This window comes from Mus musculus, chromosome 6 (assembly GCF_000001635.26).
Source record: "Mus musculus strain C57BL/6J chromosome 6, GRCm38.p6 C57BL/6J".
Taxonomy (NCBI): domain Eukaryota; kingdom Metazoa; phylum Chordata; class Mammalia; order Rodentia; family Muridae; genus Mus; species Mus musculus.
The window spans coordinates 106,514,179-106,537,247 of NC_000072.6; the positions used below are offsets into that span (position 1 = coordinate 106,514,179).

Below are 23,069 nucleotides of genomic sequence, written 5' to 3' on the forward strand. Positions count from 1 at the left end.
GCCCAAAGTCATATATGGTGTGGGATTTGACTATGCTTGGAACTGCTCCTTGCCATACAATAAATACTGTGGTTGCTCCCAGTTCAATACTTTGATAAAATGCAGCAGGGACTCATCAATCAATCACCCCAGTGCTCTCTGCAACTAATGAATGTCATGCATGAACATTTCTGGATAAACAATAGACTCTTTTCCTTTCCCTTTTTGTTTTCTATGTGTTTTGTAGGCTATGTCTAGACCTTGTTTACTGCAGTCCTGTGTCTATAAAGAAAAGAGATGTGGGCTTGATAGCACTGCAGAGTGTGTGTAGGTGTGTGTGAGGTCATCAATAGGTAATTACAAAAGCATTTTGTGCACAACTTCCTAATTCCCCGTGAATGGGCTATGTATATGTGATAGCTAGATAATATTTAACACTGCAAAGCAGTTTAAAGGACAGAGTGACCTGAAGATGAACACAGCAGTTAAGGTGATTTCACAGTACACCAATAACTGCTTAATTATGCTAGGGAGAACTCATACTGGGTACCCTCAGTCACCCTCTGGATGTCACATGAGGTACACCCTTGATGTTTGCTTCTTTGCTTGCATCTAATGACACCAATGAATTCAGTTGCTACAGTTTATCAGAGAGTGTGCATTGTCTGTGGGAAATAATATAGAAATGGGAGTAGAAGCTGTTCAGTACATGTGAAATGACAAAGCACAAAGAAAAGGAACACACCAAGGACAAGAATTTTCAAGTGGCCTTCTCAGAACAACAGCAAAAATAATCACCAAAAGCCTCAAATATGTATTGATGGTGTTTGTATCTGCCAATATCTACGATGTTGTAAGTTAAAACCGATTTTGTCTTAGAACATCAATTTCTTTTAAATGACAAAACCCAGTGTATACGTTCATAATTACCATACTTTAAGAAAATGGATTCGAAGCTGGAAAGAACCCAGATGTCCCTCAACAGAGGAGTGGATACAGACAATTTGGTACACTTACACAATGGAGTACTAGTCAGCTATTAAAAGCAATGACTTCATGAAATTCTTAGGCAAATGGATACAACGAGAAAATACCATCTTGAGTGAGGTAACACAATCACAAAAGAACACACATAGTATGTACTCACTGATAAGTGTATATTAGCCCAAAAGCTCAGAATACCCAAGATACAATTCACAGACCACATGAAGCTCAAGAAGAAGAAAGACCAAAATATCCATACTTTGTAGGATATGTACTATGTAGTATCCATACTTTGGTCTTTTTTAGAAAGGGGAATAAAATCTCTAAATAACTCAAATGTAATGTCATGAATTGTCCATACTTTTATAGAAATTGTCATATGTGGCCCTACATAGGGTCACCATTTTCCAATGTATGACCCTACACCATGCACACATGAGCAGCACTCATTTGACTCAGTGAATAAAGTCAATTCATCCAACTATTTATCAACAAATCAGTACACAAATACTTATGAGTAGGAACATAAAGTCTGTAATAAGATGTGGGAGTCTGGGAGAAGCTGGAGGGGAAAAGTTAGGGGCAGAAATTATCATCGTGCATTGTATACATGTATGGAATTTTCAAAGAGTGAATAAAAGTTAAAATTATAAAGGAGAAACAAGACAGTGGATGGTACGCAATAGTCAAGCTATGTGTGCCAAATGGGCTGCAGATGAGAAGACCTGCAGTGGGCAGGACAGAGAGAATCTAGTGGAGATACACTGTAGAGCGAAATGTTTGTTAGACATTGAAGGGAAAGAGAACACTGCTGAAGATAAGATGGTATAAGCAAAGATATGGAGGCAGGAACTGGCGTACATATTATTACAGCTACATATAAAGAAAACCTATCTGACAAGAGCTGAGGATTCACTGGCTGGAAGACACTGAATGAGAGCAGATGGCAAATGAGCTTAAACATTAGCACAAAGATATGAAATAATGGTGATAGTCTCCTAATGAATGTCACACTGACAGCGGGTGAAGCACATACAGACCTCAGCCAATATCTCATATACACATGGCCTTCTGTAATCATATTTGTTTTCTATGTTAATGAGTACCTATTAACAGAAATATGCCTATGATGACTTGCCTTCTAGGGCGTCTTCACATTTTCTACTGATCTTTACTATATTTTATGCATATGGGTATTTTGCCTGCATGTATGCATATCATGTGGGCATCTGGTACCTGTGGAGGTCAGAAAGGTGACTCCAATCTCTTTGAAGTGCAGCTAAAGATGATTGTTAGCCACCATGGGCATGCTGAGAACCAAGACCTGAGCCTTCTCTCCAATCCCTCAACATAGGGATTTTTATGTCTGTTAGTCATAGTTATCTGTGAAAGGGTTGGTTCAGAGGCATCTCCTCTACCCTTACAAAAAGTCAATTGGGTCTTATAAAGAAATGAGAAGGCCATAAACAAGAGTGTGTGAATAAAACGAAATATAGTAGAAAAACACAAGAGGCATGAACCCACTGGTTAAAACAAAACAAAACAGAAACATAAAAAGGAAAAAAAGACAATATGTAGGGGTTCAAAAAGTGGCTTAGCAGTTAAGAGCATGTCTGCTCTTGTAGAGGACTCAAATTCAGTTCCCAGCACCTACATCTAAAGGACCACAAATACCTATAGTTATAGTTCCATGGGATCCAATTCATCTGGCCTCTATAGTCATGTGGACTTACATGCTCATGCAACCCCTATACACACAGACACAAAGTTGAAAATAAATAAAAAAAATACTTAGAAAACAGTGTGATTAAGATTCACATAAGAGAGTCCAAGGGAGTGTTATAGTGTCATATTCAACATTCTCTCAGTTCAGGAAGAAAACATTGGCTTTCTTTTTTTCTTTTTTCTTTTTTTAATGATTAGTCTCTTTATTTACATTTCAAATGTTATCCCTGTTCCCAGTTCCCCCACCCCTGAAGCTCCCTATCCCATCCTCTTTTCCATCACCCACGCACCTACTCCCACCTCCCTGTCCTGGCATTCCCCCACACTGGGGCATCAAGCCTTCACAGGACCAGGGGCCTCTCCTTCCACTGATGCCCAATAAGGGTATCCTCTGCTACATATGCAGCTGAATCCATGGGTCTCTCCATGTGTACTCTTTGGTTGGTGGTTTAGTCCCAGGGAGCTCTAGGGGCTCTGGTAGGTTGATATTGTTCTTCCTTTGTGGTTGCAAATCCCTTCAGCTCCTTCAGTCCCTTCTCTAACTCCTCCATTGAGTTAAATACCCTGTGGGTATTTTACTTGTTTACATTTCAAATGTTATCCCCTTTCCTGGTTTTTCCCCCAAAACCCCTTATTCCATCCCACCTCCCCTGCTTCTATGAGGGTGTGCCCACTCCCACTTCACTGTCCTGGCAATTCCCCACACTGGGGCATAGAACCTTCACGGGACCAAGGGCCTCTCCTCCCACTGATGCCTGACAAGGCCATCCTCTGCTACATATGCGGCTGGAGCCATGCGTCCCTCCATGTGTATTCTCTGGTTGGTGATTTAGTCACTGGGATCTCAAGGCTGGTGGGGGGTGGGGGGTCTGGTTGGTTGATATTGTTGTTCGTCCTATGAGGTTACAAACCCTTCAGATCCTTCAGGCCTTTCCCTAGCTTCTCCATTGGGGTCCCCGTGCTCAATCCAAAGGTTGGCTGTAAGGAACCACATCTGTATTTGTCAGGCTCTGGTAGAGTCTCTCAGGAGACAGCTCTATCAGGCTCCTATCAGCAAACACTTCTTCCTGTCAGCAATAGTGTCTGAGTTTGGTGTCAAGTATATGGGATGGATCCCCAGGTGAGGCAGTCTCCGGATGGCCTTTTCTTCTGTCTCTGTTTCACACTTTGGCCTTGTAATTTCTTTAGACAGGAGCCATTCTGGGTTAAAAATTTGGAGATGAGTGTGTGGTCCCATCCCTCAATCAGGGCCTTGCCTAACCTCTGGATATGGTCTCTGCAAGTTCTTCCTCCTATTTGTTGAGCATTTCAGCTAATCTCATCCCCTTTGTGTCCTGGGAGGCTCTTGCTTTCATGGTATCTGGAACTTTCTGGTGGCTACCCCCAGTTCCCTATCCCCCATTGCTACACACCTCTGTTCAATTTCCTGACCCTATGTATATCATCCCTGTCTCCTCCCATACCTGATCCTTCCCCCCCTTTTCCCCTCTCCTACCTCTCTTCTTCCCAAGTCCCTCCCACCCTCTACCTCCTGTGAGTATTTTGTTCTACCTTCTAAGAAGGACTAAAGCATCTACACTTTGGTCTTTCTTCTTCTTGAGCTTCATATGGTCTGTGAGTTGTATCATGGATATTCCAAACTTTTTGCCTAATATCTACTTATCAGTGAGTACATGCCATGTGTGTTCTTTTTGGGTTATTTCACCCAGCATGATATTTTCCAGTTCCATCCATTTGGTGCGAATTTCCCTAAAGCTTTTTGTACAGCTACATGACCTCATATCAGGGCAGAGTTTCTCAACATGGATGTGGTTAATCATTAAGTCATATTTGACATGAAATGTGACAAATGTTTAATGTTTAAAACAAAGCAACTCTGGTTAAGTTCAGTGTCTTCTAAGAACTGTTGGTCCTTGTAGAACTCGCTTTGAAACCCTTTGCAAGAATGACAACCATGGTAGTGTGGGTACTAGCTGGGAGCCCATCACAGGTGAGCAAAGGTAGAAGGTGGACAATATCTTGCAGTATAATATAAATATACTTTCAGGGATATATGTAAGTTGAATGTCTGAGACTTATTAAAAACCAGTGTACAATTATAAACTATACATTCAAACATTAAATGATGGATGATTAGTTCTGGAGAAATCTGGGGACATTAGATTTAAGGCCAATTGAGACTATCTTAAAAAGTGAAAGAATAGTGTTAAAAATCCTAGGAGATGTGGGGGGGGGGGGGGCAAAGTGAAACTGAGTAATTACCTCCAGACCCACTAAGCTTACAAAAATAAGAGCAATGTTATAACTAGCCCTCTGCATTTCCTGGAAGTGACTCAATCTCCAAAATTGTTGAAGCCATTAGAAATAAATGCAAATGTCTACAGGTCAACTTTGCAAATGTTACTTAAAGGAGTTTGCCTACCATGCCCTTTCTCTTAGATATTTAAAACTCCAAGGTCTAAGGCCAAAGCTTGCCCTTGTTTCTGTGAGAAATTTCTAGTTTGGGGGAATGAAGAGAGGCAGATACCTCTGTGAATTGTTTGACCCTTGAGTTCAAATTATATTTGTTTGAAATAGAAATTATTATTGGATAAGAGGCTTGTATGATTCCAGTGGCTGGAATATACAAACCCTGATTTAGGTCATTTCTGGCAGTTATTGAACAAAAGATTGAAATGAAAAGATTGTTCATCTGTCAAAAGATGAACAGTGTGACAGGGTCAAATCCCAGCACAGCTGTTTAATCTTATATTTGAACTTGTGGCTTGAGACAAGCCTTAGGAGTGATTCTTCTGTTTCAAATGTAGAAGAATGCAAAAGATCAAAACAGTGATTTCTTTTTTGATATATTTTTTTAATTCTGTTTCATGAGTGTGCTCCAAAAAGAATACTTAGAAATTGTTGGAAAATAACAATTCACGTGGGCCTCTGTGAACATATGAACATGTATAAACCACCTCTACCAAACAGACACTTTGTTCTACAAAGAATCACCCAATTATATTATATGTGATTCATCAACATAAGTGGGAGTGACTAAGTGTGGTTTTGACTTATAGATCTGAAATTGGAACATTAAAATATAAACTGTCTCATTATTTGGCCTTATACAAAAGGTTCATCTGGTGTTTGTGCGGGCACGCATGGGTGTGTGTGTGTGTGTGTGTGTGTGTGTGTGTGTGTGTGTGTGTGTGTGTGCCTGTGTGTGCCTGTGTGTGCCTGTGTGTTCCTGTGTATATAATTCAGAGGTGAGTCCAAATTACCATTCCTTGGGATGCCAGACACCTTGAATTTTAAGACAGGACCTCATCAGTCCAGTTCAGCTGTCAAGCTGACTATCCATGAACCCCAGAAATATATCTGTCTTTGACTTCCTGTGCTGGGATTACAGCCAGGTCTCACCATGTCCTGCCTGTATATGTGAGGGCTAAACATTGACCTCAGGTCTTCATGCTTGTATATCAAGCATTTTGCCAGCTAATCTATCTCCCTTCTCCTAGACACTCCATTCACCACCTCCCTGGGTTCCTGTGCAGTTATTCACTTCAAGAGGAATGAATTTAGATCAAGTTAATTTGGCTTCTGTGAAGAGATTTCACTTTGAAAGCAAAGAATGTACCTGATGACTGTTGTCAAACACCAAATTAGTTCAGTATTAGGCAAATTAGTTGTGGGTTTCACCTCACCCTGGACCAATTATCCATTCTATTGAGCTCCTTGACTCTCACAACCCATTGCAAGAGAAAGAATGAGCCCACAGAAGTACCTAATTAGGTTGAAATTTGCAAGGGCATTTCAAACTCTTTTCGAAGCCTCCCTTTTCTACCCCAACTCCTTTGTGAAGTGGCAGGGTTTGACTTCAAGATTTCTATAGTTTTCAAAGTATGAGCCTAAGTGTTGCTGGAAATGGGTGACATTGAAGTCTGTCTCTGCCTGTGTTTCTGAAGTTTCCTGTTTGAACTTCAACTTGACATTGCTGCATAAGTTATATTTGTCCTTCCTTGTTTTGCTTTGTTTTCCCTTCTGCTTTTTCAAAAGTTTGCTCTTGTTAATATTCCACAGATTTCTGTGGCTTTCTTTTTTGCTTTGTTTCCCTGGACTCTGCAGGGGGTGAATATGCTGCAGGTTGAATGTGTTTCTGGCAGGCTAGGCTATTAGTCCTAAAGGAGTTGCACACTGGCTTCTCCCAGTAGAGCCCTGGGAAGATATTACCTCTTGAGCTTCCCTTCCCATTAGCAGCCGGATGATAGAGGACAGCAGCCAACTTGCAGCTCTTTCAATGATGCAGGTTATAACCCTTCATTCAAGCTAATGCTTGTTGATGTTGTAACGTTTTTTTGAAGTTGACCCTTTTGGCCTCCCCTCTTAAGCAGCCATGCATCATCTCCATCAGGAGAGTGTTTGCAAAATTGTGTTTTGCTCTTTGAAAAAAAAAAAACATGGAAATGCTTGTGGATAGAAGAGAAGGAAACAGCATGTATCAAGGACTTAGAGACCTCTGCTGGATGGTTAAGTGACTTATTGAGTGTTTGTCTTTTTTTGTTTGTTTGTTTATCATCTAGAAGGTAAGATACATAGCTTGGCCTTCACACTACCATTCTCTTTGAATTAAAGTATTCATGGCTAAAGCCTCACTAAAGGGATATACTAAGGTCAAATTAGATAGAAAACAAAAACATGTTAAGGACATTGAATAATATCTCTGATTAATTCTAGTATCAACTCTACTTATTAAGATATCATCAGTAGTTATTATCCTGTATTATAGGTAACTACCTGTAAACAGATTACTGCCCAGATTAATCACTGTATTTATTGTCTGTAGAAGTTTTAGCGAAGGGTCTCTGACAAAGCATACAAATGTAGATAAAAGCATGAACTATGCTGTAGTCAAGAAGTAATACTTCTTAACATGTTTATGGAACATTGGTTAAATATCTATTGATATCATAGAAAAATAAAACATGCCTTCAATGGAAGCATGAAAAACATGGCACAATATGAGGGTTGGGGTGATGATCAGTATTATGAAATGTGAGAATTAAATGCTTCTTGGAGTTCCATGTGAGTTTATGAGCAGAACTTCTTCTAAAAGGGCTGAGTAAATTCAAGACTCACTAAAAACTATTGACTTTAAGGATCATACTTTGGTGGAGAGCAGTCTTCTAATATGAGATCAGCAAATAATGAATGATAACAATAGTTTTATGAACATATATGGACATATATGGGCTACAAAGTTGTCCATGTAACCCGTCAGAATGAAATATGTTCGTAAGCAATGAGTTAAGCTGTTCTAATGAAAGAAAAAAAATCAGTAGAGAATATCTTCAATGAGAGGCATTTACCTCACATTGTCTTTCCAAAAGTAAACAAGTAGCCCTCACTACTGCTTTGCTTTGTTTCACAATGTCTTTCAAGGGCCAAGGTGGGGCTGCTCATCAGTTCCATCCCTATATTGCTGCCATCTCTAGTTCCAAGCATGTTAAACTTTTTACCATTTTCTAATCAGTGCAGAGACATGGGTCTCCAGGGCTAGTGTCTGAGAATGCCCTCTCCACTTTTACCAGTGACCAACTGGAAAAAACTTAGACACTTGACTATTTCTTAATGAAAAGGGTTCTTGGTTTTTGTTTGAGTGTTTGTTTGGGTTTTTTTATTAGATATTTTCTTTATATGCATTTCAAATGCTATCCTGAAATTTCCCTAAACCCCCCCCCACCCTGCTTCCCTACCCACCCACTCCCACTTCTTAGCCATGGCATTCCCCTGTACTGGGGCATATAAAGTTTGCAATACCAAGGAGCCTCTCTTCCCAGTGATGGCCGACTAGGCCATCTTCTGCTACATATGCAGCTAGAGATACAAGTTCTGGGGGGTACTGGTTAGTTCGTATTGTTTTTCCACCTATACGGTTGCAGACCCCTTCAGCTCCTTGGGTGCTTTCTCTAGCTTCTTCATTGGGGGTCCTGTGTTCCATCTTATATATGGCTGTGAGCATCCACTTCTGTATTTGCCAGGCACTGGCATAGCCTCATACAAGACAGCTATAACAGGGTCCCTTCAGCAAAATCTTTCTGGCATATGCAATAGTATCTGGGTTTGGTGGCTGATTAAGGGATGGATCCCCGGGTGGGGTAGTCTCTGGATAGTCCATCCTTTCATCTTAGCTCCAAACTTTGTCTCTGTAACTCCTTTCATGGGTATTTTGTTCCCTATTCTAAGGAGGAATGAAGTATCCACCCGTGGTCTTGATTTTCTTGTGTTCTGCAAATTGTATCTTGGGTGTTCTAAGGTAGGAATTCATGAGGTCATTCAAAAGAGGAACTTAAAGTTTTCTCATATTAAAAAGCAAAACAACAACTTAAGGGACTGGAACAATTTAAATCATGGTTAATAAAAGTTTTGTAGATTCTGCCTTCACTGATTAAAAAAATCCACAATATAGACCAGAAACATGGTGTTCATAAAAGGTCATACAGTCTCCATAAATGTCTTCTTACCCTTACTCTTTGTATGTCATTTAGAAAAGTAATTTAATTAAAATCCCATTTTAATTTTAACTTGCTTAGAATAAAAAGAAAGTGGCTATACAATGAATATATGCCTCTTCTTTGTTTCTTTTAAATGTCTATAGCTCAACCTAACTGGGTTCAAATAATAAATGATATCCACGTGGCCATGGAAGAGAGTGTCTTCTGGGAATGTAAAGCAAATGGGAGGCCTAAACCTACCTACAGATGGCTAAAAAATGGTGACCCACTGTTAACACGGGTAAGTAAATTAATGGTAATTCCGTCTTAATGTAATGTAATGTTCAGTGTGGCCTCATTGCTATGGAAACAAAATAATTTTGAGTTGTCTCCAAAACAACAAGCATCTAAATGCCACAAATAGTAGAAAAAGTTGACAAATAGAAATTATAAATAAATCTTGCCAAACTTTCTACAACAGACCTTTGTAGCCAACAGATTAACACTTTGGTAGTTTTACAATAAGAAAACCACACTATATGAATGTCTGAAACCTGTAGTTTGTAGAAAGTGCCATTTGAGGATCTGCTTCAGTGGGGAAAGTCTTTATATCATATAAGGATGACCATTCAAATGCAATGTGACTTTCAAAATTAAATCAGAGGAACAATTATGTCCAATTTAATTTTCTTTATTGTATGTTATTATAAAGCATCCAATGTTACTAGAATTTGGCATTTTCCTCAGTCCTCACATTGAGAGCCAACTCTCATGCTCAGATTTCTTCCCTGCATAGTATATACCTAGGAAAGAGAAAGTGTCTGCCCTGGGTTACTGGTAGAGAGAGGGAACAATTTTTTGGACCACCCATTGCTTGGTCACTCTCAGTTCCCTGGAAGGCTCCTCTGGTTCATCATTCTCTCTGTTACAAAAGTCAAACAAATTGCATGTGTGCAAGTTTCCAGGCACTTGGCATTTCCCTCTTTTCATGCAATGTGAGAGAACAAGGATGACTTGATCAAAGTCCAAAGATGCATCCTATCCATTCAGCTATCCTTCAGAAGACAAGAGATTTTTTTTTACTAAAGGCTTTGTGTTCACTGGGGAGGGGTGTGTGTGTGTGTGTGTGTGTGTGTGTGTGTGTGTGTGTGTGTGTGTGTGTGTGTGTGTGTGTGTGTTAATGTGGAGAGATAAAATCCTTAGTGATGTACAAATTGACACTCAAGTTGTATGACTTCAGCTTGACACATGAGAATGTTCTCTTCTTATATATACTATCTTTCTTCTTTCATCTGGACTACTAGTAGATCATAAGTGTAAATCTTTACATTGACAGCAACCAAGCTTCAAAATATTGTTGTATTTTTGAGACATGGTTTCACTATGTATCTCTGGCTAGCCCAAAACTGACTATGTAGGCAATCCCATATATACAATAATCTATCTGCCTCTGCCTCCTTTGTGCTGGGATTCAAGGCATGTGCCACCACCATGTCTGGTAGAATATTGAATCATTAATACATATTCTTTTTTTGGTAAACTCAGCAGATACTAAAAGATTGGTATGTACCCATCTAAGATTATAATCCTACCAGTCCTTGAAGGTACAGCTGGTGGGAATTTAAGAGCTCTAAACTCTAAATGATAAATTTAATTCTGTTTTCACCCCTTTCCCCAATTAGCACAAAACCATTGAGTAAAAACAGCTCTTTGACTTTCAAGGTCAAGTTCACTTATTTACAGTGCCTATTCATCTGAATAGCTGCAATATTAAATCAACACGGATGCAAAAGAATACTACAATTTAAATTCCATTTACAAACTGATATGCTGCTGGTTCCATTTGCCATCTGACCTGGCACAGATTTACTTGACAAATAAGCAGATCGTGTTAATGTAAATTGCTTATATGATGACTATTTTCCTCCCATTAAGCCCTCTTGACAGAACATGTAGCAAAACTGCCTTAAGTTCTTAGATGTAGAAGGTCACTATTTTTATACTCCTCTTCTCTTTCACAGGATAGAATACAAATCGAGCAAGGAACACTCAACATAACAATAGTGAATCTCTCAGATGCTGGCATGTACCAGTGTGTGGCAGAAAATAAACATGGAGTTATCTTTTCCAGCGCTGAGCTTAGTGTAATAGGTGAGTCCTTAAAGTGGAAAGAATAAAAGAAGGAAATCTCTTAAAAGTCTCTTAAATAGTAAGTAAATTTTGCCAACCATAAAAGCTTACTCCTAGAGAATGTATAGAGATCTGTAGGTTTGAAAATGTTCTAAAACCAAGTCATATAGCCTGCAAGCAATGGGAAGAGGCCACTTTAAAAATGGGCCTAACCTAACCATGTTAGGTTCTGATGCTTACAGAACCTAACATGGTTCCCTTGCCATTTGGTTTGCATTTGTCTATAGATCACATTCCTTTTTTATTGGTTATTTTACTTATTCACATTTGAAATGTCCCAGTTTCCTCTCTGCAAACCCCCTATCCCAGCCCCCTCCCCTGCCTCTATGAGGGAACTCCACCCACTCACCTACTCCCACCTCACTGATTTAGCATCCTCCTATGCTGGGGCTTCGAGCCTCCACTGGACCAAGGGCCTCCCCTCCCATTGATGACAAATAAGGCCATCCTCCACTACATATGCAGCTGGAGCCACGGTTCTGTCCATATATACACTTTGGTTGGTGGTTTAGTCCCTGGGAGCTCTGGGAGTATCCAGTTAGTTGATATTATTGTTCTTCCTATGGGGTTGCAATCCACTTCATCTCCTTCAGTTGAACAAAGTTTCTGAAACACATTTGCTGTGATCATTCTGATTTGGTATAACTTTAGCTTGTGGGGAGTAGAGCTGACTTTGATTGTAAGGGATTATTTGAACAGTTGGCACAGTGGTTATTATTTCTCCATGGTTGAACTTCTCACTGTGCACTGATGTGCTGTGCCTTCCTTTTGACACTGACCTCTCCTATCCACATATCTACCATCCTATCTTCCTCTCTGTTTTGACGTTAATTATTAATTACTTGATTCCCCAAACTATTTTCTGAGACAGTATCTCAACTACTTTATTCACTTAGGAGCCTCATTTTGTATGTGTGTGTGTGTGCTTACCACATGCCAACTGTGTTCTTCGGCTGTGAATTTGATGCTTGGGATACAGTTTTCTCACAGGACAATCGAATACACTGTTCCTGCCTTCAAGGCTTTCGGTCCCATTCTTTAAGCATCAGGATGGCTTCCTCGGGAAGTCACATGCCCTGTGCCTGGAACACTTCCTCCCATCACTGATTTTTGTACTATCCTTTACTTTTATCTCATTAATAACAGAGGCCAGGAGTATATTATACTTTGATATGATCATCCTTTTTTTTTCCTTCCCACTGCATTTTAATCTTCCTGTGGTAACAAAGTTCATAATTGTATCCTCAGAGCTGAATGAATAATTAAGTACATGTTAGGTACTCAATAAATACTGAATGAATATGGATGATAAGTGAATGAAAGAATCAAGATATCATTTTAGAAAACAGATTTATGCATCAGTAAATAAATGGTTGAATAATTGATTAATCTAATCTATAGTGTTTTTTTTTAAAGTCCAGGAAAGCAACTTGAATCTATCCCATAGAAAGTTCTTAAATTTAACTATCGCTAATAGAAAGGTATAGGTCTAAATGTGCCAAAATGCACTAAACTATTTCATCAGCATCGCTTAATTTGGAAGGTCTGAGCAATAGGTCTTGACTGAAGCATAATATAAGGAATACGAAGAAAATCACAGAGACAAGAGTAATTCGCATACCTGATAACTTTTCTAGTCTCTAAATCCTGACTCTCCCCCTTGCAAGGCTCTCTTCCATGCCTAGCATGTAGATCTTACATGGGAAGTATACAATCTCAAATTGACTATCTTCTAACCTGTGCAAAAGAAGGAAGGAAAAGTCTCCACAGCTGTTCTTCTTGTCAAAATCTTTTGATTGGGAGAGCATCCTGTCAAAGGCAAATGTTTCTGTGAGTTCAGGGAGCCACACAGATTGTGTATGGCCTGCCTCAGGAAAGATCATGAATGCTTCGTTTTCCTGGAATAATTATCTTCCCAAATCATTACCCTGGAATACCATTATATTGGGTGTTTGGACCTCAAATCAAGATTTCTGAAAGCACAGACAACTCTAGGTCAGAGCCTGGAGAGTGAAGGTGAAACCTCCTAAGAAAGAGTTATCTGTCCTTATTGGAGCCACGTTTACCAAGAGAGCCACAATGTCATCCCAGTAAATCCATGAGCCAAACTAGCATTGAAACAGATTGGCAGCAGTTGAAGGAGAGTTTGGGTGATGGGCTGGACTGGACAGTTGAGCCTTACATAAGATGGATTGGAAAATTCAGACAGAAAGAAGACCAAGAATGTGCCAGGCAGAGTAAATTGGTCTAAAGTCAGAAAGAACCTGACATGATTTCCTGTAAATATAGAATCCTGAATATCTTTTAAAAAAAATCAATTCATGAGACTAAAGCATGCATAGGCAAAATTTAGCTCAAGACATAAAGATGAAATCGTATTAATGAACGATTGCGGAAACTCTGAAATGACAGATTTGGAAATCTTATCCTTTAGAGCCTGCTTTTCTTTCCAAGCCTGTCGCATTATATATTTTGAGTTAATTTAAGGGAATTTATGTGTTGGCTGGGTAGTTCTCCAGAGTCTTACTCACGGGATAAGACATTTGATCTTTGAAAATTTGACATAGATTGATATTGCTTAACTGCAGTAAACTAAAATAGACTTTTATTCCAGAAGAGACTTTGTTCCTCACAAAATAATAATACTCTGACACCTCAGCGTTCCATATTCTATTTTCCTTACTTGTACTAAAATTGTGAGACTAAAATAAAAATTTTTTTAAAAAAAGAAAGAAAATTGAAATTATATAGTTTCACTAGGGAAGAAAACTATGTTGGTTTCAACTATTGAGACAATATTAGGATTCTTCGGTGCTGCAGAGGAGATTCCCTTTAATGCTAGATAATAGCCCTAATATCATGAATAAGAAATATCTAGGAAGTATATACTTCATAGGCTTTTCCCATGGTCTGGCTTTATGCATTCTGTGTGGATATTTAATGTATTTGTAACATGTCTATTTCTAATGGATTGAAGCTGCTAAATAATTAATGGAACTATTGGGTGCTTGGCTTGGAGGGCATGGGGAGAGTTTTACCTTGAGGTCAGTACATTAACATTGCATAGAGATTCCCTTGTTTTTAATTGACCAATTATAACTTACTGTTTTTTTTTTTTTTTTTTTTTTTTTTGTTTCCGGGGAACTGTTACCTAAATATTTTAAACTGAATTTACAGTTTCCTTTATTCCTTTTGTGGTATGTGACTTGGGTCATCAGGTGTGGAAGCAAGTGTCTTTACCCGCGAAGCCATTTTACCCATCCTCCAAGTCTTTGTTTCCTTTATTATCTTACATGATGGATATGATTTTGGGGAGTCATAATCCCTTGGCTTCCTTGGGGTGCTACATATAAACCCTGGGTGATAACATAACTCCATTCTTCTCTATACTCCTGAAAATATATTAGAATTAAAGTGACTACAACCCTGAAATTACTGGGAAACTTGATTTTTAAATAAATCAGTTTAAAACTTATGGCTGACCCCATAGGAAAACCAGCAATCTCAGCTAACTCAGACCCCAGAGATTTCCCAGAGACTGAGTTTCCAACCAGGAGCATACACAGACTGGACAGAGCCCCTGGCACAAATATGGCAGAGGTCTGCCTGGTCAGGCCTCAGTGGGAGAAGATGCACTTAGTCCTCTAGAGACTTGAGGCAAGGGACAGGGAAAATCTGGTGAGGGAAGCATCCTCTCAGAGGCAAGCAGGAGGAGGAATGGGATAAAGAACTATGGGAGGGGAGACTAAAAGGGAGGGCATTGACTGAAATGTAAATAACATAATCATAATAATAATAACAATAATAACAATAATAAATAAATAAATCTGTTTGTATAATCAATCCATCTGTCCCCCTAAAAGAATATAATGGCAACTCTCTACATTGCATATTTTCATAGTTAAAATATAACCATCATAATGTAACATTTCTACACATGTTCACAAAGTGACAGTGTTGTTCAATGACTCGCAACATGTGAGATTCTCTGTTATGTTTGATATAGAATGTTTGTGCAATATAGATTATAAATATATAAGATACAGAATTAAGATATAGAAGATGCCTGAATTCTTAGAGCAATGGTTTGATCATATGGCTATAAAAATTAAGGGAGTGTTCTTCAGGGGCAGTCCCTAAGATGAGAAGAGTAGGCAAGAAGAAACAGTGAGCAGAAATAAGACTTCATTAAAGGACACTAGCCCAGGTGAGTTACAGAAAGGCAATTTTTGAAAGACAAATTGAAGTGCACAGTTACTTTTACCTCAAGGCAGGGATGCTAGGTTTATTTAGGTAAGCATTTCAGTTAGCCCCTAGCCTATCCCGTTGATGACAGAGATGAAGTCCTAGGTGGGAGATGCTAGGAGATATGTTGAAGAATGAAGCAAATCTCCCAAAGTCAATTTCTCAGAGAAGAGAATAGCTTAGAGGTGTCAAATGCCCAACATTTGCAGCAATTGAGGCCAGAAAACAGAGAACAAGATGCCTGAATATTTTGTCCAATCTTCACAGACTATAAAAAGCAGTGTAATTTTTGTAGTAGAGCATCTTTGCTTTGTGCAGTCAAATAAGCTACCTGTAAGAGAAAGTGGATTGACCAGTACTCTTTGACTACGACAGGAGTTTTGCAGGATTTAAATGAAACAGAAGCTGTGTCTGTCCTGAGGAGTTTTGTTTTGTTTTGTTTTTAACTGTTAAATAAAATGTATACCTGGCAGCCACTACTACAGCATATCTCAAGGAAATTCCATTGCAGGAATCCTCCTGCCCTGCTTGGGAGAGGACATATGACCCTAACAGGACACTCAAGCAACATCAAGTAACTGATGGTCCAATCAAAGTAAGGTGCAGGGTTGAGCAATTATCCAGTTAATTTGGCATTTATCCAGATGATTGGCTCCCAAATTAGAAAACCATTAAGGCTAAACTAAAAGTTATTTCAGAGGGACTTCACAAGTGCCTATCTGCATCTCAGTCTGATTTCTCAACTGGCTCATTGAGCCAGATTACAAAATAATCAAATGGAAGAGTGTGTGTAGCATCTAATGAGAGGACAAATGTCTTTCTTATCCAAATGCAAATTCCTACATAGATACTTTACTATCACAAAGAGGCAAGGCAAATGCTTGGATCTCAGAATCAAAGTTTATGCATTTAGAAAGTTACTGAGTCCACATTTGCTATAACCCCTTCTCTAACTCCTTCTGGTGACAAATTAATTACATTTTGAGATCCTCGCTTAAGGTGTGTTAGATATATATATAAGTTTTTCAAAGTAGGGAGTAAAGGCATCAAATAATAGAATAGAGGACCTACTGGATACACAGACTTAACAATGCACAGAGAAATTGCCATTATGAGATTTCTAGAAACAATTGTTACCAGGAAACCTGGGATTTCCTTTTGTATAATCATAGTCTCATTAGTAAAGGAATTTAAAAATGGACACAGAAGGAAGCTTGAGGACCATTTTATTAGCATTTGAGGTACAAACCAGAGTATGAGTAAGTGATGGATCTCAGAAGCTTATGGAAGGAAGGAGATGGATTAAAGGGTGAGAATTAGCCATTTCTTTTGAGTTAGGATCCAACAAAGCAGATAAGTTCAACCTTGGAGATCAGTATGCTTTGGGACAGTATCTCAAAAAGAGATAAAAAGAAAAAGAAAGGAAAAGATGTGCTTTTTTGAGTTAGAACTCAGGATAGTGAGCTGGTTTAGCAGTGAAGATCTGTGAGCAACTACACTGGAGGAAGAGCTAGGTGTATAGCTCCATGATTTCATTTAAGGGACAATTAATCCTCCAATCTCTTTAGTGTGTCTGAAAGTCAATCAGCCTTTTTAAAGGTGGTCTCCTGGCCAGGCTATTGACAGGGCCCACTCTATTAACTCTTAAGGAAAGAGAGAGAATTATATAAAGTTCTAATTTGATATGTAGATAAGACTTTTCTATCTCTATCCTGAGCCTGGAATAGAACACAAACTCCATTCGTTTGATCATAAGGAAGTCCTTTTGCTTTAATACGCCTTAGCAAAGCCCTAATATGTTCATCTTTTCAAGTAGCACTTTAAATTACATGAAAGGCAACTGCACCTCTTCCCTAGCTCATATTACCAGGGAAATGTGGGGTGGAGTCCAGGGCTGACCATGAGGAGGGGATGCATCCTCAATGGCCTCTAAGGTTGCTAAGAGCTACCTACCTAACACAATGAATGTTTCTGCGTTCTAGTCTTCAGTGACACAAGTCATGATAAATTAGAGTAGACAAGTTCATAGTGCTTACTCACTAGGAGTCAGTTCTTCTCTATCCACCCATCCCACCAATATCTAAGCATTAAATGAAGCCATCAATCAAGATACATTCACTATAGTGACTACTTTTGATTTGGATGAAGAGGACAATGTTGCCAAAGGGAATAATGTCCTTATTTACCTTAAATCTAAATGCTGACAGAACAAGGCTTTGGGGATAAGATACCAGAGTCATCTGTACAGTGAACACTAGGGGCATCCTGCCAGTACAGCTGTCTGATGGCTCTGAAACAAGACAAAGTCACTCTCAGAGACCCTAGGGGGAGTTACTGAACAAGAACTGCAAACCTCTATGGAGGAAAATACACAAATACAGGCTACTTGAAGGAACAGCTCAAGTATCTAGAAACCAAGTCTAAAAACTTAGAGATTTATCAATTACAAGGAAAAAAAAAAACACCAAATGAACGATAATTTCCATCCTTAATGATTTTTAAGACAGCAAAAATAAATTAATAAAGTGAGGCATGGGGGGAAATAAAATATTTATGGAAGCAGAAGATGAAGAAAAGGAGAACACATTCCAGAGGAGAAACAAAGCTGAGGTGATTTAGCTGAAAGATTTCACAGCCAACCTAGCCACGGAGAAGAAATAATCAGTAATCCAGAGACCGAACATTGGAAATTATAAAGGCAAAGGAGCAAAACTCACAGAAAGTAGAAAAGCCTAAGGAATATATGTGACAGAACCCTACAGAACTGTATACATGTTCTTAAAATACAAAAAGAAAAGAAAAGAAAAGAAAAGAAAAGAAAAGAAAAGAAAAGAAAAGAAAAGAAAAGAAAAGAAAAGTGTGAAATAACTCCAGGCTACTTGAAGGAGTAACAAGTTACATAACAAGTGTAAATAAATGATGGCTGAAATCTGGGGATGAGGAGAGAACTGGGCATAGATATTCAGAAGTTCAAAGAATCCCTCCTAGAGTGAGTTCAAAGAGATATGGACTTAGACAAAGGATAATGAAACTGTCCAAAGTCAGGAAGGAGAAGAGAATGCCCATACATCAAGAGCAAGTGACACATCTCATGTAGGATGGAGATGCAGTTAAATGGTTAGCAGGCTTCTCAGGAGGAAATTTCAACCCAGTAGGAATAGGATGATCAAATGAAATTTCTGGGGGAAAAAAAAAAACTCCAGCTGAAAATACCTAACAATTTTTCATTGAAAACTGAAAGAGAAGTGACTAGTTTCTCTGGTCAACAAATTCAAATTTTTATCATTAAGAGACCTTCACTCCAGTAAATGCTAAAGGAACACTTCTGAATGAAAAAGAATGAAAAAAATCAATCACACTGCCATATAGAGATATATGCATACATGATCATAGTCTTTTAACACCCTAGTCTCGGTGCAAAAGTCACTTTCACATCTGGGAAAATATATAGAGATAAAATATAACTATAAATTTGAGCATATGTTGTTAAAAATAACTTATCTCATAGCAGCATAGGTAAAGGTGTCAGGATATGGAGGAACAGAACTTACATATGGTACAGGCTTAAGTTGTAAACTTGAAATAAATGATTCTGATTTTAAGATATGCCATATAATTGCAATGGCAAGCACAAATATGTATGTATATCATATTCATACATATGGCACCTATACAAAATCAGGGGAAAACCATGCCACTAAATAACAGAGGAAACACAGAAGAATGTGTAAAGGAAATATGGCACAAAAGGTAAAGACATGCAGAAAAAACACAAAAAAGTAATTTTACTTCCTTCACCACCAATAACTGTCTCTAATATAAAATGGACTACTCAGCTATTAAAAACAATGAATTTACAAAATTCTTGGGCAAATGGATGTATCTGGAAGATATCATCCTGAGTGAGGTAACCCAATCACAAAAGAAGTCACTTGATATGCACTCACTGATAAGTGGATATTAGCCCAGAAACTTAGAATACCCAAGGTACAACTATCAAAACACAAGAAAATCAAGAAGGAAGACCAACCTGGGGATACTTCATTCCTCCTTAGAATAGGGAACAAAATACCCATGAAAGGAGTTGCAGAGACAAAGTTTGGAGCTAAGACAAAAGGATGGACCATCCAGAGACTACCCCACCCGGGAATCCATCCCATAACCAGCCACCAAACGCAGACACTATTGCACATGCCAGCAAGATTTTGCTGAAAGGACCATGATATAGCTGTCTCCTGTGAGGCTATGCCAATGCCTGGCAAATACAGAAGTGGATGCTCACAGTCATCTATTGGATGGAACACAGGGCCCCTAATGGAGGAGCTAGAGAAAGTATCCAAGGAGCTGAAGGAGTCTGCAACTGTATAGGTGGAACAAAAATATGAACTAACCAGTACCCTCAGAGCTTGTGTCTCTAGCTGCATAAGTAGCAGAAGATGACCTAGTTGGCCATCATTGGGAAGAGAGGCCCCTTGGTCTTGCAAACTTTATATGCCCCAGTACAGGGGAATGCCAGGGCCAAGAAGTGGGAGTGGGTGGGTAGGTGAGCAGGGCGCAGGGTATAGGGGACTTTCATGATAGCATTTGAAATGTAAATGAAGAAAATATCTAATTAAAACAGAAAAAATAGATATACATTTAAAAGATAGATTGACTGAATGGATATTAAAATACTGAAACTCTATCTTACCTTTAAGAAATTGTGTATAGAGGCTGGAGAGTTTGCTAAGTGGTTAAGAGCACCTGTTGCTCTTGTAGAGAAATGGGGTTGAATTCCCAGCAACCATCTCTAACTCTAATTCTAGGTGGTCTGCTACCCTCTTTTGCCTTCTGAGGGCAGCAAAAACACACGTGGCACACATACATACATGCAGGCAAAGAACTCGCAGATAAAATAAATAATCATTTTTTTAAAATAGCATATCAGACAAAAGACGATGTAAGGGAAAATCTGTCATAAAAAACAATATTGCATCATGGTAAAAGGGTCAGTTTACCACCATAAGATGATGATGAGAATGATGGTGTGTGTGTGTGTGTGTGTGTAAGTATTATGAGCCCCTAATATATGAAGCAAAAGTCAGAAAAGATGAAGGGAAAAATGATTATAAAATATTTTGGTATCTCATTTATGAAAATAAGAAAAAGAGCAATAAGAAAACAGGAAGATTGAACAAAAGTAGGTCAGTTGGATATAACTGACACCTGCAGGTGAACTTTGCCCAATATTCTTGGCAAGGATGCTTGTAACATTTTATAAGATAACACACAACTAACAAGTCTCAAACAGACTTATGAATATTAGAATCATATAAGGCATCCTCACTGACTATGGTAGGATGAAACTAGTACTCAATAGTTGATGGAAAACAGGAAAATCTGTACATATATGAAAAATTGAATAGCTGATTCTTAAATCATCAGTGTGTAAAGAGAAGTAAAAGGGAACTTGAAAATTTTCTGGAAATAAATAAATATATATATATCAAGACATAAAAATGCAGGACAAATTTTAGTAAGTGGAAAACGGATAGTAATAAGTAATTTTACAAGAAGTTACCTGATGAGCAACCTGGGTTTACAACTAAGAAGTTAGGAAAAGAAACTAAGCAAAACAAAACCAAATAGTACTCAGGAAATAATAACTATTAAAGCATAGTACATGAAATAATGAATAGGATAGAAATCAGTAAAATAAATAATAGTTCAGTCCTTAAATAGATCAACAAAATTGCCAAACCTTCATTGAGGCTAAGAAAAAGACTCAAATAGAACCAAAAAAAGTAAAATATTGAAAATTATATCACAGATATTTTTAAGCTTAATGCCTGAGAAGAAGCAGATGAATTGCCACATTCAACAACCTTCCCAGCTAAGTCATGAAGAAGTAGGAAGTCTCAATAGTTTATAACCAGTAAGGGAGTGAAAGTCATAGTTAAAGCCTCCCAAGAGAAGAGGCCCAGTAATCGAGGCTTCCATGGAGAATTCTGCAAACTATTTAAGAGGAATTAGCACCAGTTCTGCTCAAGCCTTCCATGGCATTTTAGCAGAGGAAACACAAACATCCCCTGATATATTGTGTTGAAAAATAATCCCATACATAATGCTAGCCAGCCAAATTTATCAGCGTGATGGATTATCCACCAAAGCTAAGCAGAATTTATACCTGAAACTCGAAGAGGGTTTATGGTGTGAATATCTGCCTATTTTCTTCTACATGGCAAGACCGAAGAAAAGAACCAAGTATCACTTCTGTCAATGAAGAAAAGCAGTTGACAAAATTTAGCACCGTTTTGTGATTTTCAAAAGGAACATTCAGCAATAAAGGTAAGAGAGAAGTATCTTGATGTAATAGGAGTCGCATATAAAGCAGCCCGCCAATATCACACTCATTGTTGAAAGCCTGAAAGCCTCCTATGGTTGGGAGCAAATAAAGGATGCCCCACCCTTACCATTATTGTTTAGTGCAGTCTTGGAAGTCCTAGGCAGAGCAATTAGATGAGGAAAAAGCAGTAAGGACTTCCAACTTGGAATAGGAAGAAAGCAAAATCTTTGTTTGAAGATAACATGATCTTACATAGAGGAAACTCAAAAGCAGATACAAAAGCAAAGGAGGACTATTGAAACTAATAAATCATTTTAGGAAAGCTGCAGGGTGCAAAATCAAGACACACAAAGAACTCGGTAACAGTGCTGTATGCCAACAGAGACCAATCCAAAAAAGGAAATCGGGAAAAATTCTATCTATGATAGCATCAAAGAGAAACACATTTAAGAGTAATCGGAGAGGGGTTACAAAAAAAACGTGTGCACTAGAAACTACATAATATTGTCCAAAGGACTGAGGAAAACCAGATAGAAAGTAATTCCCTGTGTGTAATTCAAAACTCCATGCTTTTAAAATGTCCATTTTCCCTAGATCTGATCACAACTGCTACACAGTCAATAGCAGATAATACGTTAGAAAAAACAAAGTTGAAAGCTTCTTGACATGAATCCAGGACATGAAGTGTCAATACAGTGTGCTCCTGCACATAGCATTATAGGTCAGTATAAGAGAAGGGAAAGTTCTCAAAACAAACTAATTAATATGACCAAATAACTGTCAATAATTGTGTCCAAATACAACAAAGCAGTCTCAGCATGTACACATAAGCAGTCCTTATAATTAATGGGATCCAGAAAGATACTTCAGTAGATATGGCCACTTGTGCCCAGACCTGAAAACCTGAGTTTAATTCCAAGGATTTCACAAGGTGACAAGAGGGAATCATTTCCTGAGTGTTATCCTCTGACCTCCACATGCATGCTGTAGCACGTAACTGCACATGCGTGCGAGTGCGCACACTCACACACACACAATATACAAATATGCACATGCAAATACACAATTTAATATGGTATTGTAAGAACTGGGTATCTACATTTAAAAGAACACAGTTGAACCACTGTCTTAATAGAAAGTAATCAAAC

The 23,069-nt window shown here is 38.5% G+C and overlaps 1 protein-coding gene across 10 annotated transcripts in view; it reads left to right on the forward strand.

The window, feature by feature from the left end:
* The window catches only part of Cntn4 (contactin 4), a 1,022,510-nt gene that overhangs the window by 836,547 nt on the left and 162,894 nt on the right, over positions 1–23,069 (forward strand). For all 10 annotated transcript variants that reach the window (XM_006506197.3, XM_006506196.3, XM_006506198.3 and 7 more), the window contains 2 exons: positions 9,326–9,462; positions 11,183–11,312. In XM_006506197.3, coding sequence (XP_006506260.1) covers positions 9,326–9,462; positions 11,183–11,312 — 267 coding nt within the window. The remainder of the gene's footprint in view (positions 1–9,325; positions 9,463–11,182; positions 11,313–23,069) is intronic.